Genomic DNA, 14,891 nt, shown 5'->3' with positions numbered 1-14,891 from the left:
CAGTAAATTCATTATAAAGCCCACCACATGTATACGGAATAAAAAGTTCAACTCCAACATGCCAATCCTCTCAATGTCACAAGGCCCACAACACAAGCAAGATGTACCTTTAAATGCAAAAAACAGTAACGCATACCTTCTACTAGCATGTTGTGTAATATTTTTAATGTCCCTGCAATAAAATGAAAACTGACTACAAGGACAGTGATAGCTATTAAGCTTAAAAGCAAAATAAAGCCAAAGTTCAGGTGAGCCAGCTGGTGTACTATGTGAAGCTATTGGGCTTTATTTTATTGTTTTTGGTCAGGAGCCAGTGGGCCTAACAAGAGCAAAATTCAAGGAATGTGCGCAGGTTTGAAATTTTAGTTGGGTTTGGTTATTGCAGGCCTTTGTATCGTTGCTGCCATTGTTGAAATAATGGTAGTGTTGGTGATCCAGTAAGGGAAACCAATGAAGCCTATTCTAGAAATGATGCAGGGAGGGATGATGGAAAAATGATAAATTATTTTTGCTCGTTAATGGAAAATGTTGTCATTTTCAAAACACAAGCAGTGCCCTAATGTTTTGGTGACAACCGTGGAGTTTTGGAGGCTGGCTTTACCCCTCATTGTCTCTCTTCTCTGTGTGTGCTTTTGCTTACACTGTCTCTCTGAGGCTGCGTGACCTCAATCACGATGGCTTCCGGTTTTGCATGAAACCTGTGTCGGCGTGGACAGATTGCTTAGTTCTTACCCGGGGACACACTGGTTTTGAGTGAAGATCGTCGTTCACCGTTGTGTCGTGAAGCTCGTCGAGGTAGGGCGTGACGGTTTATAGGTCAGTGGCTGCCTTCCTGCGGTCGCTTTCCCAGTAGCTTCAGTACACAAAACCAGCAACGGGTCTGTGGGGTAGTGGTCGTTGTTGTCATTTTGCTTCTCCCATCAGTTTAGTTTCTCATCTGCCATCGCTGTCAGTAGCCTTCCGGGCAAGTTAGCTTCCCTTGGCCATGTTTATTTATTTTAATTTATTTTTTGATTTCATTTACCTATCTTGAATCTGTTGGTGAAAGTTTATGTTGTTGATGAAGTAATGTTATGTGTTAGTTGAATTGGATAATATTTTTGCGTTTTAAAATTATCATAAATAAATTTGTTGTTCAAAATTATAGTGACCTTATATTGTTGGTTTGACTTCAATTTCTAGGTAAGAATATGAGTAGTGAGCCATTTTTTTATCTGCCGGAAAACATGACCGCTTTGATTTTGTTCCCTAATGTCATCTCTGACTGTCGAATTTGTTTGATCACTTTCAAGATATATTCATCGACTTTGAGATAATCCTTTAATTGTAATTTATGGCTTATGTTATTTGTTGCTCAAATTTATCGTAAAATGTTATTGATCAAAATGTCGGTAGGTTAGGCTTAGTATATATGATTGTTGGTGCTGTATCTGTGATGCTTGTGTTGTTGTTGGAAATTTGTGGGTGTAGTTGGCATTTGGAGGCTGTAAAGTTGTGGGAAAAGGCTTGGATTGCTTAAAATATGGGAAAGAAAGGTTGTCTGTGCCAAAAATTTGGAATCTATTTTCATTGATCACGGGATACGGTGGTAGAAGATAGCGAAAGTGAGTGTTGTCACTGTGTACAACAAATTTGTTATCTCTATAATCCATGGTTCCTTATAGGTAGTATTATGTGTCTTGCAGATAATAATGGCATCAACCAGCAAGTTTAGCGATATTGGTGTTTCGAATCAACAGGTATGATGTGTCTACCTTGTAATTTGTATGTGTAGAGTGGGGGTCGATTAGAAGTAGCTGGATATGTGCTTTTGGAGCGGTTGTTGTAGTTAATTTGGAATTCGTAACCGTGTCATTTTTCGAATTTCATAAATGAGTTTGAGCGGACTGATTACGGACTTGTTAGTATGGATAGTTGGTACGAGGATTATGTTCCGAGAAATGTTATTTTCTCTGTTGATGATAATGTCACGGATCTGATATCTAGGATAACAGGTAGGTTGGTCTTCTTTTTGTTAAGGAGGGCGCGGCTGCAGTATATGAAGATGGTGGATAAGCCGGGACGGATATTTGCTCGAAGTTGGGGGGATAAAATTTAAGAAAAAAATATAACACATCATATATAATAATACATCTATGCTCCCATGGAGGATTTATAGTTTAAACCACATCACAAAGTATATGTTAAATTTTATGTGAAAATTTTCAGTTGATATTCATTAAACTTGTATGGAAAGAAGAAATATATATTACATCCACTTGTGTACAGGCATGTCCGAAAGAATAGACGTAATTAGAGAAGTCTCGAAAATATTTAAGACTGACCATACTCGAAAATTAAAGTCTAAATAGTATGTACAAGCATAATTTTAGAAAAGCATATTAAAATAATTTAATAATAAACCAAGAATTATTTTGTCGAGGTATATACCGTTTAATGGATCCCCTCATTATTACTTACTACTATATATGTTTTGATCATATAATTTCAATATTATTTAAAATATATGATTTTGATGCTACATAGATTTGATACAGTTTGATAAGTTATTGAACATCAGTTTTGTGAAGTAGTATAAATTTCAGATACAACCACAAAGATAATGAAATGTTTTTTTTTGTCTTTCAGGATACAATGTTTGATACGGGAGTGGAGGCAGACCGTGACTTATCCGACTGGGAAGCCAGTGGGGCTTCAACTGTGCCGGGTTTTTTGGGTTTGGAAGGATTGCAAGCCGAACATATCCTTGAAATGGAGTTTTCTACACCTAAGGAGGCAAGCAACTTCTATAACAACTACAGCCGACTAAAGGGCTTTTCCTCAAGGTGCGATAAGATAGTTAGAAACACTTTCGGTGAGATTGTGAGGTACACGTTCGTTTGTAACAGGCAAGGGTTTCGAGAGAAGAAGTGGTTGGAAAAGGTTGATCGTAAAAGGGAGCATAAGGTTGTAACCCGATGCGAATGTCTTGCAGAGATGAGGATAAAGCGGGAAGATGGTAGTGGGAAGTGGTACGTGTCTCGTTTCGTCGAGAAGCATAATCATGAACTAGCGTTTGACAAGCTTGTGGATTATCTACGCTCACACAGGAAGATATCTGAGGTAGAAGTTGCTCATCTAACAAGCATGAGGGAGATTGGGATTAGCATTCCAAAGATTTATGAGTCGTTTGCAGCACAACTTGGGGATTTCAACTTGGTTACATTTGCGAAGCAAGATATGTATAACGAGGTGCGGAAGCAGCGAGGGCTCCAGGGTGGGGACGTAAATGCAACTATAAGGTACTTGGAAGGTCTGGCACGTATGGATGGGAGAATGTTTTGGAGGTATAAGGTGGGGGCAGGGCAACACCTGTGCAACTTGTTTTGGAGCGACGGTCGTTGTCATGAAGATTATTCCGTGTTTGGCGATGTGCTAGCATTTGATGCTACATACGGCCGTAACAAATATAACCTCCCTGTTGTTGTGTTCTCCGGAGTAAACCACCACAACCAGACCTGCATTTTTGGAACAACCATGGTTTCATGCGAGTCACATGAATCTTACATTTGGATCCTTTAGCAATTTTTGGAATGCATGCAAGGAAAGGCACCGCAATCTGTTATCACCGATGGTGACCCAACTATGCGATTGGCGATTCAGTCGGTTTTTTCCGAGGCGCATAATCGGTTATGCGCTTGGCACCTTTTAAGAAATGCAACATCGAATATCTATGACCCGAGATTCACACAACTATTTCGACACTGCATGTTGGCTGATATGGAAATTGATGAGTTTGAAGCGCATTGGGCCTCCATGATACATGAGTGTGGTGTTGGCGAGGTTGAATGGGTGAAGGACTTGTACGCGAAAAAGTACGCATGGGCAACAGCATACATTAGAGGTAGATTTTTTGCTGGGGTACGGACAACTTCTAGGTGCGAATCACTCCACGCCAAACTCGGAAAGTTTGTTGAGAGCAGGTATGGTGTGTTGGAATTTGTTACAAATTTTCAGAGGTGTGTCGATTTTCTTCGGGACAACGAGGATGAGCTAGGATTTCGCTCTTGGTACGGTACACCTATTTTACAAACCGAGTTTGTTAAGTTGGAAAAGTCAGGGTGTACCAAGTTCACTCGTGAGATGTTTGGTAGATTTCGGGAAACCCTGAAACGTTGTGTCCGTGTGAGAATATCTGAAATCAACGAAATAGTGCACCCACATGTATACACTATCCAAAAGTACCAGAGGCCTAACATGACCTGGCAAGTCCGTAGGGAGCCTATTTCCAATAGCTTTAATTGCACATGTATGCGGATGGAGTCGTTTGGTATTCCATGTGCGCACATTGTGGCTGTGTGTGTTAGGCTAAACTTAGGAAAACTTCCTGAAAGCCTAGTCTTGCGTAGGTGCTCCAAGACAGCGAAGATACATCCCAAAAATGAAAATATTGAGCACTACACTACTGACCGAAGCGTGACATATAGAACAAGGTTGGGAGCGTTCTCACAGCTGTGCAAGCGGTTAGCCTGGGTGGCTTGCATGAGTGATGATGACTTTAAGGTTTACTCGAACAAGCTTTTATCCGATGCGGTTTTACTTGAAATAAAGTATGGCCTTCGACCAGGAAACAATGATCACGCAACGGCAACTGAAAACGGATTGAAGGACCCAGTTCATGTTAGAACTAAAGGTACGGGTTGGTGCAGTCAACCCGACGCTTCTGCTACCAAGAAGAAAAGAAAGTGCAGTTCTTGCGGGAAACTCGGGCACTGAAGGACTCGATGCCCTAACGAGGTCACGCAAGCTGCGACAACAACTCAAAATGCCAACAAAGGAGGACAGAAACACAAGAGAGCAAAGGTTACATTCTAATTTAAACATTCATGACATATATATGGTCCGACTTATGATTCTTGAAGTCAAGGTATGCTGTTGAAAGTTGAACGTCATTGAATTCTGTCATATCAAGTGTGACACGATTAAGCCAATCTTTCTATTACAATTTTCATTTATAGACACTTTTTCCACACCTTCGGCATAGTAAACATAGCTTTTTAGGAGCATATATAACTGTGGTTTATGAGATATCAGCAGCTATTACAAATTTAAAATGGCATTCTAATAGTGTGAGGAACTGAAGTACGTATTTGCTTTGTTAGTATTTTTCCCATTTCATACTTCTCTGCTTGAATTGTAATTAATATATATCGCTTCATGATTATTAGACCTGATGTATTGTGTGTAAAACCTGCATGTTTAACATTGCAACTGCATTATTTCTTTGTATTGCCAAGACATGACAAAAATATGTAGACATATGCACTGGTTGGACAGTCTTGACTCAGTCTCTGTTCGGAATCTTTTAGATGCGCTGGTTTAAATGACATGATGTGTTATATTATATTCCTTTGCTGTTGATGAGCGGATAATTTATACGCCTTTTGGCATTATTTTTAGGTATTTTCTAGTAGGATCTAGCTACTTTTAGGGATGTTTTCATTAGTTTTTATGCAAAATTTACATTTCTAGACTTTACTATGAGTTTGTGTGTTTTTCTATGATTTCATGTAATTTCTGGTTGAAATTGAGGGACCTGAGCAAAACTCTGATAGAAGGCTAACAAAGGACTGCTGATGCTATTGGATTCTGACCTTCCTACACTCGAAATAGATTTTATGAAGCTACAAAACTCCAAATGGTGCGCTCTCAACGGAGTTGAAAAGTAGACATCCAAAGCTTTCCAGCAATATATAATAGTCCATACTTTGTTCGAGTTTAGACAACGCAAACTGGCATTCAACGCCAGTTTCATGCTGCATTCTGGAGTCAAACGCCAGAAACACGTCACAAACCAGAGTTAAACGCCAAAAACACGTTACAACTTGGTGTTCAACTCCAAAACAAGCCTTTGCACGTGTAAAGCTCAAGCTCAGCCCAAGCACACACCAAGTGGGCCCCAGAAGTGGATTTCTGCGTCAATTACTTATTTCTGTAAACCCTAGTAGCTAGTCTAGTATAAATAGGATATTTTACTATTGTATTAGACATCTGGGTTTTCGTCTTTTATCTCAGCATCCATCTTTGGACGTTTAGTTCTTAGACTTTAGGGGCTGGCCATTCGGCCATGCCTGAACCTTGATCACTTATATATTTTCAACAGTGGAGTTTCTACACATCATAGATTAAGGTGTGGAGCTCTGCTGTACCTTGAGTTTTAATGCAAAGTACTACTATCTTTTATTAAATTCGACTTATTCTTATTCTAAGATATTCGTTGCACTTCAACATGATGGATGTGATGATCTGTGACACTCATCATCATTCTCACCTATGAACGCGTGATTGACAACCACTTCCGTTCTACCTTAGAACGAGCGAGTATCTCTTGGATTCTCTAACTAGAATCTTCGTGGTATAAGCTAGAACCCTTTGGCGGTCACTCTTGAGGATTCGGAAAGTCTAAACCTTGTCTGTGGTATTCTGAGTAGGATTCAGGGATTGAATGGCTGTGACGAGCTTCAAACTCGCGATTATTGGGCGTGATGACAAACGGAAAAGAATCAATAGATTCTATTCCGACATGATCGAGAACCGACAGATGATTAGCCGTGCTGTGACAGAGCATTTGGACCATTTTCACTGAGAGGATGGGATGTAGCCATTGACAATGGTGATGCCCTACATACAGCTTGCAATGGAAAGGAGTATGAAGGATTGAAAGTAAGAAAGCAGTATATTGCAGAGATTCAACAGGAACAAAGCATCTCCATACACTTATCTGAAATTCCCACCAATGATTTACATAAGTATTTCTGTATTTATTTTATGCTTTATTTATTATTAATTTCGAAGACCATTATAACCATTTGAGTCCGCTTAAATGAGATTTACAAGATGACCATAGCTTGCTTCATACCAACAATCTTCGTGGGATCGACCCTTACTCACGTGGGATCGACCACTTTTGCATTTTTCAAAAATTCATGCATGTGTTCTTCATGATCTTCAAGTTGTTCTTGATAAGTCTTCTTGTTTGATCTCTAAATTTTCTTGTTTTGTGTTTTTTGTTGTTTTTCATATGTATTTTTGCATTCATAGTGTCCAAGCATTGAAAATTTCTAAGTTTAGTGTCTTGCATGTTTTTTCTTTTCTTGAAAATTTTTCAAAAAAAAAAGTCTTGATCTTCATCTTGATCTTCAAAGTGTTCTTGGTGTTCATCTTGACATTCATAGTGTTCTTGCATGCATCATGTGTTTTAATCCAAAATTTTCATGTTTTGGGTCATTTTTGTGTTTTTCTCTCTCATTATTAAAAATATAAAAATAAAAATATATCTTTTCCTTATTTTACTCATAATTTTTGAAAATTTGAGTTGACTTAGTCAAAAATTTTTAAAACTTAACTATTTCTTATAAGTCAAGTCAAATTTTCAATTTTAAAAATCTTATCTTTTCAAAATCTTTTTCAAAAATCAAATCTTTTTCATTTTTTATTATTTTCGAAAATTTTTAAAATTTATTTTCAAAATCCTTTTCTTATCTTTATTTCAAAATTTCGAAAACTTTACTAACAATTAATGTGATTGATACAAAAATTTGAAGTTTGTTACTTTCTTGTTAAGAAAGGTTCAATCTTTGAATTCTAGAATCATATCTTGTCAAGTAATCAAATTTTAATTTTAAAAAAATCAAATCTTTTTCAAAATATCTTTTCAATCATATCTTTTCAAAATATCTTTTTTCAAATTATATCTTTTTCAAATTCAATTTTAATATCTTTTCTAACTTCTTATCTTTTCAAAATTGATTTTCAAATCTTTTCCAACTAACTAATTGACTTTTTGTTTGTTTCTTATCTTTTTCAAAACCACCTAACTACTTTCGAAAATTACCTCCCTCTTTTTCAAAATTCTTTTAATTAACTAATTGTTTCAAATTTTAATTTTAATTGTTTTTCTTCTCTTAATTTTCGAAAATCACTAACCCTTTTTCAAAATTTATTTTTGAATTTATTCCTCTCTCATCTTCTTCTATTTATTTATTTATTTAGTAACACTTCTCTTTATCTCAATAATTCGAACCTATCTTCCCCCTTGTGTTTGGATTCTTAACTCTTTTCCTTCTTCTATTCTTTTCTTCTTCTATTAACATAAAGGATCCCTATTATTATTTTCTGTTCCTTTCTTTTTCATATGAGCACGAGCAAGGACAAGAATATTCTTGTTGAAGCAGATCCTGAACCTGAAAGGACTCTGAAGAGGAAACTAAGAGAAGCTAAATTACAATAATCTAGAGACAACCTTACAAAAATTTTTGAAAAAGAAAAGGAGATGGCAGCCGAAAATAATAATGCAAGAAGGATGCTTGGTGACTATACTACACCTACTTCTAAGTTTGATGGAAGAAGTATCTCAATCCCTACCATTGGAGCAAACAATTTTGAGCTGAAACCTCAACTAGTTGCTCTAATGCAACAGAACTGCAAGTTCCGTAGTCTTCCATCAGAAGATCCCTATCAGTTTTTAACTGAGTTCTTGCAGATTTGTGAGACTGTTAAGACTAATGGAGTAGATCCTGAAGTCTACATGCTCATGCTTTTCTCTTTTGCTGTAAGAGACAGAGTTAGAACATGGTTGGACTCACAACCTAAAGATAGCCTGGACTCTTGGGATAAGCTGGTCACAGCCTTCTTGGTTAAGTTCTTTCCTCCTCAAAAACTGAGCAAGCTTAGAGTGAATGTTCAGACCTTCAAACAAAAAGATGGTGAATCCCTCTATGAAGCTTGGAAAAGATACAAACAGATGACCAAAAGCTGTCCTTCTGACATGCTTTCAAAGTGGACCATTCTGGATAACTTCTATTATGGTCTATCTGAGTTCTCCAAGATGTCACTGGACCATTCTGCAGGTGGATCCATTCACCTAAAGAAAATGTCTGCAGAAGCTCAAGAACTTATTGACATGGTTGCAAATAACCAATTCATGTATACTTCTGAGAGGAATTCTATGAATAATGAGATGCCTCAAAGGAAGGAAGTTCTTGAAATTAATGCTCTGAATACCATATTGGTTCAGAACAAAATGTTGACTCTACAAGTCAACATGATTTTTCAAAGTCTGAATGGATGGCAAAATGCATCCAACAGTACTAAAGAGGCATCTTCCTAAGAAGAAGCTTATGATCTTGAGAACCCTGCAATAGCAAAGGTAAATTACATGGGTGAACCTTATGGAAACACCTATAATTATTCATGGAGAAATCATCCGAATTTCTCATGGAAGGATCAACAGAAGCCTCAACAAGGCTTTAATAATGGTGGAAGAAATAGGCTCAGCAATAGCAAGCCTTTTTCATCATCTTCTCAGCAATAGACAGAGAATTTTGAGCAGAGCACCTCTAACTTAGCAAACATAGTCTCTGATCTGTCTAAGGCCACTTTAAGTTTCATGAGTGAAACAAGGTCCTCCATCAGAAATTTGAAGGCACAAGTGGGCCAGCTGAGTAAGAAAGTCATTGAAACTCCTCCTAGTATTCTCCCAAGCAATACTGAAGAGAATCCAAAAAGAGAGTGCAAGGCCATTGACATAATCAACATGGTCGAACCTAGAGAGGAAGGAGAGGACGTGAATCCCAATGAGGAAGACCTCATGGGACGTCTCTCAAGCAAGAAGGAGTTCCTTATTGAGGACCTAAAGGAATCTGAGGCTCATATGGAGACCATAGAGATTCCATTAAACCTTCTTCTGCCATTCATGAGCTCTGAGAACTATTCTTCCTCTGAAGAAGATGAAGATGTAACTGGAGAGCAAGTTGCTCAATATCTAGGAGCCATAATGAAGCTGAATGCCAAGTTGTTTGGTAATGAAACTTGGGAAGATCAATCTCCCTTGCTCATTAGTGAACTAGATACATGGGTTCAGCAAACTTTACCTCAAAAGAAACAAGATCCTGGTAAATTCTTAATACCTTGTACCATAGGCACCATGACCTTTGAGAAGGCTCTATATGACCTGGGGTCAAGTATAAATCTTATGCCACTCTCTGTAATGGAGAAACTGGGAATCTTTGAGATACAGGTTGCCACATTCTCAGTACAGATGGAAGACAAGTCAGTAAGACAAGCTTATGGATTGGTAGAGGACGTGTTAGTAAAGGTTAAAGACCTTTACATCCCTGCTAATTTCATAATCTTAGACACTAGGAAGGAGGAGGATGAATGCATCATCCTTGGAAGACCCTTCCTAGCCACAGCAGGAGCTGTGATTGATGTTGACAGAGGAGAGCTAGTCCTTCAATTAAATGGGGACTACCTTGTGTTTAAAGCTCAAGGATATTTCTCTGCAACCATGGAGATGAAGCATGAAAAGCTTCTCTCAATACAGAGTCAAACAAAGCCCCCACAATCAAACTCTAAGTTTGGTGTTGGGAGGCCACAACCAAACTCTAAGTTTTGTATTGAACCCCCACATTCAAACTCTAAGTTTGGTGTTGGGAGTCCACAACATTGACCTGATCACCTGTGAGGATCCATGAGAACCCACTGTCAAGCTAGTGACATTAAATAAGCGCTTATTGGGAGGCAACCCAATTTTTATTTATCTAATTCTATTTTTATTATTCTTTTATGTTTTATTAGGTTCGTGATCATGTGGAGTCACAAAACAAATACTAAAATTAAAAATAGAATAAAAAACAGCTGAAGAAACAGCACACTGATGAGCGGATAATTTATACGCTTTTTGGCATTGTTTTTAGGTAATTTTTAGTAGGATCTAGCTACTTTTAGGGATGTTTTCATTAGTTTTTATGCTAAATTCACATTTCTGGACTTTACTACGAGTTTGTGTATTTTTGTGTGATTTCAGGTAATTTCTGGCTGAAATTGAGGGACCTGAGCAAAACTCTGATAGAAGGCTGACAAAGAACTGCTGATGTTGTTGGATTCTGACCTCCCTTCACTCGAAATGGATTTTCTGGAGCTACAAAACTCCAAATGGCGCGCTCTCAACGGCGTTGGAAATCAGACTTCTAGAGCTTTCCAGCAATATATAATAGTCTATACTTTATTCGTGATTAGATAACGTAAACTGGCGCTCAACGCCAGTTCCATGCTGCATTCTGGAGTCAAACGCCAGAAACACGTCACGAACCAGAGTTGAACGCCAAAAACACGTTATAACTTGGCGTTCAACTCCAAAAGAAGCCTCTGCACGTGAAAAGCTCAAGCTCAGCCCAAGCACACACCAAGTGGGCCCCGGAAGTGGATTTCTGCATCAATTACTTACTTATGTAAAACCTAGTAGCTAGTCTAGTATAAATAGGACATTTTACTATTGTATTAGACATCTTTGGTCTCGATTTTATTCCATTATTCATCTTAGGGGACTATTGATCACGTTTTGGGGGCTGGCCATTCAGCCATGCCTGGACCTTCATCACTTATGTATTTTCAATGGTGGAGTTTCTACACACCATAGATTAAGGGTGTATAGCTCTGCTGTACCTCAAGTTTTAATGCAATTGCTACTATTTTCTATTCAATTTAGTTTATTCCTATTCTAAGATATTCGTTGCGCTTAACCATGACGAATGTGATGATCTGTGACACTCATTATCATTCTCACCTATGAACGCGTGACTGACAACCACTTTCGTTCTATCTCAGACCGAACGCATATCTCTTAGATTCCTTAATCAGAATCTTCGTGGTATAAGCTAGAATTGGTGGTGGCATTCATGAGAATCCAGAAAGTCTAAACCTTGTCTGTGGTATTCCGAGTAGGATTCAGGGATTGAATGACTGTGACGAGCTTCAAACTCGCGATTGTTGGGCGTGATGACAAACGCAAAAGAATCAAGAGATTCTATTCCGGCATGATCGAGAATCGACAGATGATTAGCCGTGCTATGACAGAGCATTTGGACCATTTTCACTGAGAGGATGGGATGTAGCCATTGACAATGGTGATGCCCTACATACAGCTTGCCATGGAAAGGAATAAGAAGGATTGGACGAAGGTAGTAGGAAAGCAGAGATTCAGAAGGAGCACAGCATCTTCATACGCCTATCTGAAATTCCCATCAATGAGTTACATAAGTTTTTCAATCTTTATTTTCTGTTTATTTATTATTATTATTTGAAAACTCGATAACCATATATTATTCGCCTAACTGAGAATTTCAAGATGACCATAGCTTGCTTCATACCATCAATATCCGTGGGATCGACCATTACTCAGGTAAGGTTTATTACTTGGACGACCTAGTGCACTTGCTGGTTAGTTGTGCGAAGCTGTGAAGAAAGTGCTGAGTTATAAACATGCATACCAAGTTGAATACCATTATTAGAGATCACAATTTCGCCTTCCAAGTTTTTGGCGCCGTTGCCGGGGATTGTTCGAGTTTGGACAACTGACGGTTCATCTTGTTGCTCAGATTAGGTAATTTTCTTCTTGTTTTATTTTCAAAAAAAATTTTCAAAAATCTTTCAAAAAATTTTTACTTCTGTTTTCGAAAAAAAATTATTATAAATTTTTAAGAATGAATTCTAGTATTTCATGAAGCATGTTGTCGCCTGGTTGGCTGTAAAGCCATATCCAAATCCTTTTGGAATGAGACTTCAACTAATCACCTCAATGCATGTAATGCCATCCTAAAGCTGGCTGGCTATTAAGCCATGTCCAACCCTTGGATTGGAGCTTTAGACTAACATTGAAAGATTCCTGGAATTCTTACTAAAAATTTTGAATTTCTTATTTTATTTTCCCTATATGTTTTCGAAAAAAATATACAAAAATCCAAAAAAATTATAAAATGATAAAAATAAAAAATATTTTGTGTTTCTTATTTGAGTCTAGAGTCAATTTTAAGTTTGGTGTCAATTACATGTTTTTAAAATTTATGCATTTTTCAAAAATTCATGCATATGTTCTTCATGATCTTCAAGTTGTTCTTAGTAAGTCTTCTTGTTTGATCTTTGAATTTTCTTTTTTTGTGTCTTTTCTTGTTTTTCATATGCATTTTTCGTTTGTTAGAGTCCAAGCATTAAAGATTTCTAAGTTTGGTGTCTTGCATGTTTTCTTTTCTTGAAAATTTTTCAAAAATAAGTCTTGATGTTCATCTTGATCTTCAAAGTGTTCTTGGTGTTCATCTTGACATTCATAGTGTTCTTGCATGTATTATGTGTTTGATCCAAAATTTTCATGTTTTTGGTCATATTTATGTTTTTCTCTCTCATAATTAAAAATTCAAAAAAATAAAAAAATTATATCTTTTCCTTTTTTCTCTCAAAATTTCGAAAATTTGAGTTGACTTAGTCAAAAAATTTTAAAATTAGTTAGTTCTTATAAGTCAAGATTCAATCTTTAAATTCTAGAATCATATCTTTTAGTTTCTTGTTAGTCAAGTAATTAATTTTAATTTTAAAATTAAATCTTTTTCAACCATATCTTTTTAATCATATCTTTTTATCATATCTTTTAAAATTATATCTTTTTCAAAAATTTGATTTCAAAATATCTTATCTAACTTCTTATCTTTTGAAACTAATTGTCAAATCTTTTCCAACTAACTATTTGATTTTTTGTTTATTTCTTATCTTTTTCAAAACCACCTAACAACTTTTCTCTCTCTAATTTTCGGAAATACCTCCCTCTTTTTCAAAAATTGTTTTTAATTAATTAATTGTTTTAAAATTTTAATTTTAATTTTATGTCCCTTTAATTTTCGAAAATCATTAACTCCTTTTCAAAAATTATTTTCAAAAACTTCTCTCTCTCATCTTATTCTATTTATTTATTCATTTACTAACACTTCTCTTCATCTCAAATCTCTGCTCCTATCCTCACCCTTGTGTTTGGAATATTCATTCTTCTTCACTCTTATTCCCTTTCTTCTTCTACTAACATAAAGGAATCTCTATACTGTGACATAGAGGATTCCTCTTCCTTTTCTGTTCTCTTTTTTCTCGTATGAGCAGGAACAAGGAAAAAGACATTCTTGTTGAAGCTGATCCTGAACCTGAAAGGACTCTGAAGAGGAAACTAAGAGAAGCTAAATTACAACAATCCAGAGACAACCTTACTAAAATTTTTGAACAAGAAAAGGATATGGCAGCCGAACCCAACAACAATAATGCAAGGAGGATGCTTGGTGATTATACTACACCTACTTCCAATTTTGATGGAAGAAGCATCTCAATTCCTGCCATTGGAGCAAACAATTTTGAGCTGAAACCTCAACTAGTTGCTCTAATGCAACAAAACTGCAAGTTTTATAAACTTCCATCAGAAGATCCCTACCAGTTTTTAACTAAGTTCTTGCAGATCTGTGAGACTGTTAAGACTAATGGAGTAGATCCTGAAGTCTACAGGCTCATGCTTTTCCCTTTTGCTGTAAGAGACATAGCTAGAACATGGTTGGACTCACAACCTAAGGATAGCCTGGACTCTTCGGATAAGCTGGTCACGGCCTTCTTGGTTAAATTCTTTCCTCCTCAAAAGCTGAGCAAGCTTAGAGTGGATGTTCAGACCTTCAAGCAAAAAGATGGTGAGTCCCTCTATGAAGCTTGGGAAAGATACAAGCAGATGACCAAAAAGTTTCCTTCTGACATGTTTTCAGAATGGACCATGATAGATATATTCTATTATGGTTTGTCTGAGTTCTCTAAGATGTCACTGGACCATTCTGCAGGTGGATCTATTCACTTATAGAATACGCCTGCAGAAGCTCAGGAACTTATTGAAATGGTTGCAAATAACCAATTCATGCACACTTCTGAGAGAAATTCTATGAATAATGAGACGCCTAAGAGGAAGGGACTTTTTGAAATTGATGCTCTGAATGCCATATTGGCTCAGAACAAAATGTTGACTCAGAAAGTCAACATGATTTCTCAAAGTCTGAATGGAT

The 14,891-nt window shown here is 36.9% G+C and overlaps 1 protein-coding gene across 3 annotated transcripts; it reads left to right on the top strand.

Annotated features, from left to right (window-relative positions):
• Positions 1-456: 456 nt before the first annotated feature.
• On the top strand, positions 457-6,831 carry LOC107484831 (protein FAR1-RELATED SEQUENCE 5). 3 transcript variants are annotated; one of them, XM_052252868.1, is made up of 3 exons: positions 1,470-1,604; positions 1,686-1,739; positions 2,629-6,831. In XM_052252868.1, exon 3 carries the CDS (start codon positions 3,577-3,579, stop codon positions 4,753-4,755), a length of 1,179 nt encoding a protein of 392 aa, XP_052108828.1. In that variant the 5' UTR covers positions 1,470-1,604; positions 1,686-1,739; positions 2,629-3,576; the 3' UTR covers positions 4,756-6,831. The 3 variants fall into 2 exon arrangements, with proteins under 3 accessions (XP_052108837.1, XP_052108828.1, XP_052108832.1); XM_052252877.1 differs by lacking the exons at positions 1,470-1,604; positions 1,686-1,739 and adding an exon at positions 457-964.
• The last annotated feature ends 8,060 nt before the right edge of the window (positions 6,832-14,891 follow it).

Source organism: Arachis duranensis, chromosome 1, assembly GCF_000817695.3.
Source record: "Arachis duranensis cultivar V14167 chromosome 1, aradu.V14167.gnm2.J7QH, whole genome shotgun sequence".
In the NCBI taxonomy this organism is placed as follows: domain Eukaryota; kingdom Viridiplantae; phylum Streptophyta; class Magnoliopsida; order Fabales; family Fabaceae; genus Arachis; species Arachis duranensis.
This window is presented reverse-complemented; position numbering and strand designations above follow the sequence as displayed.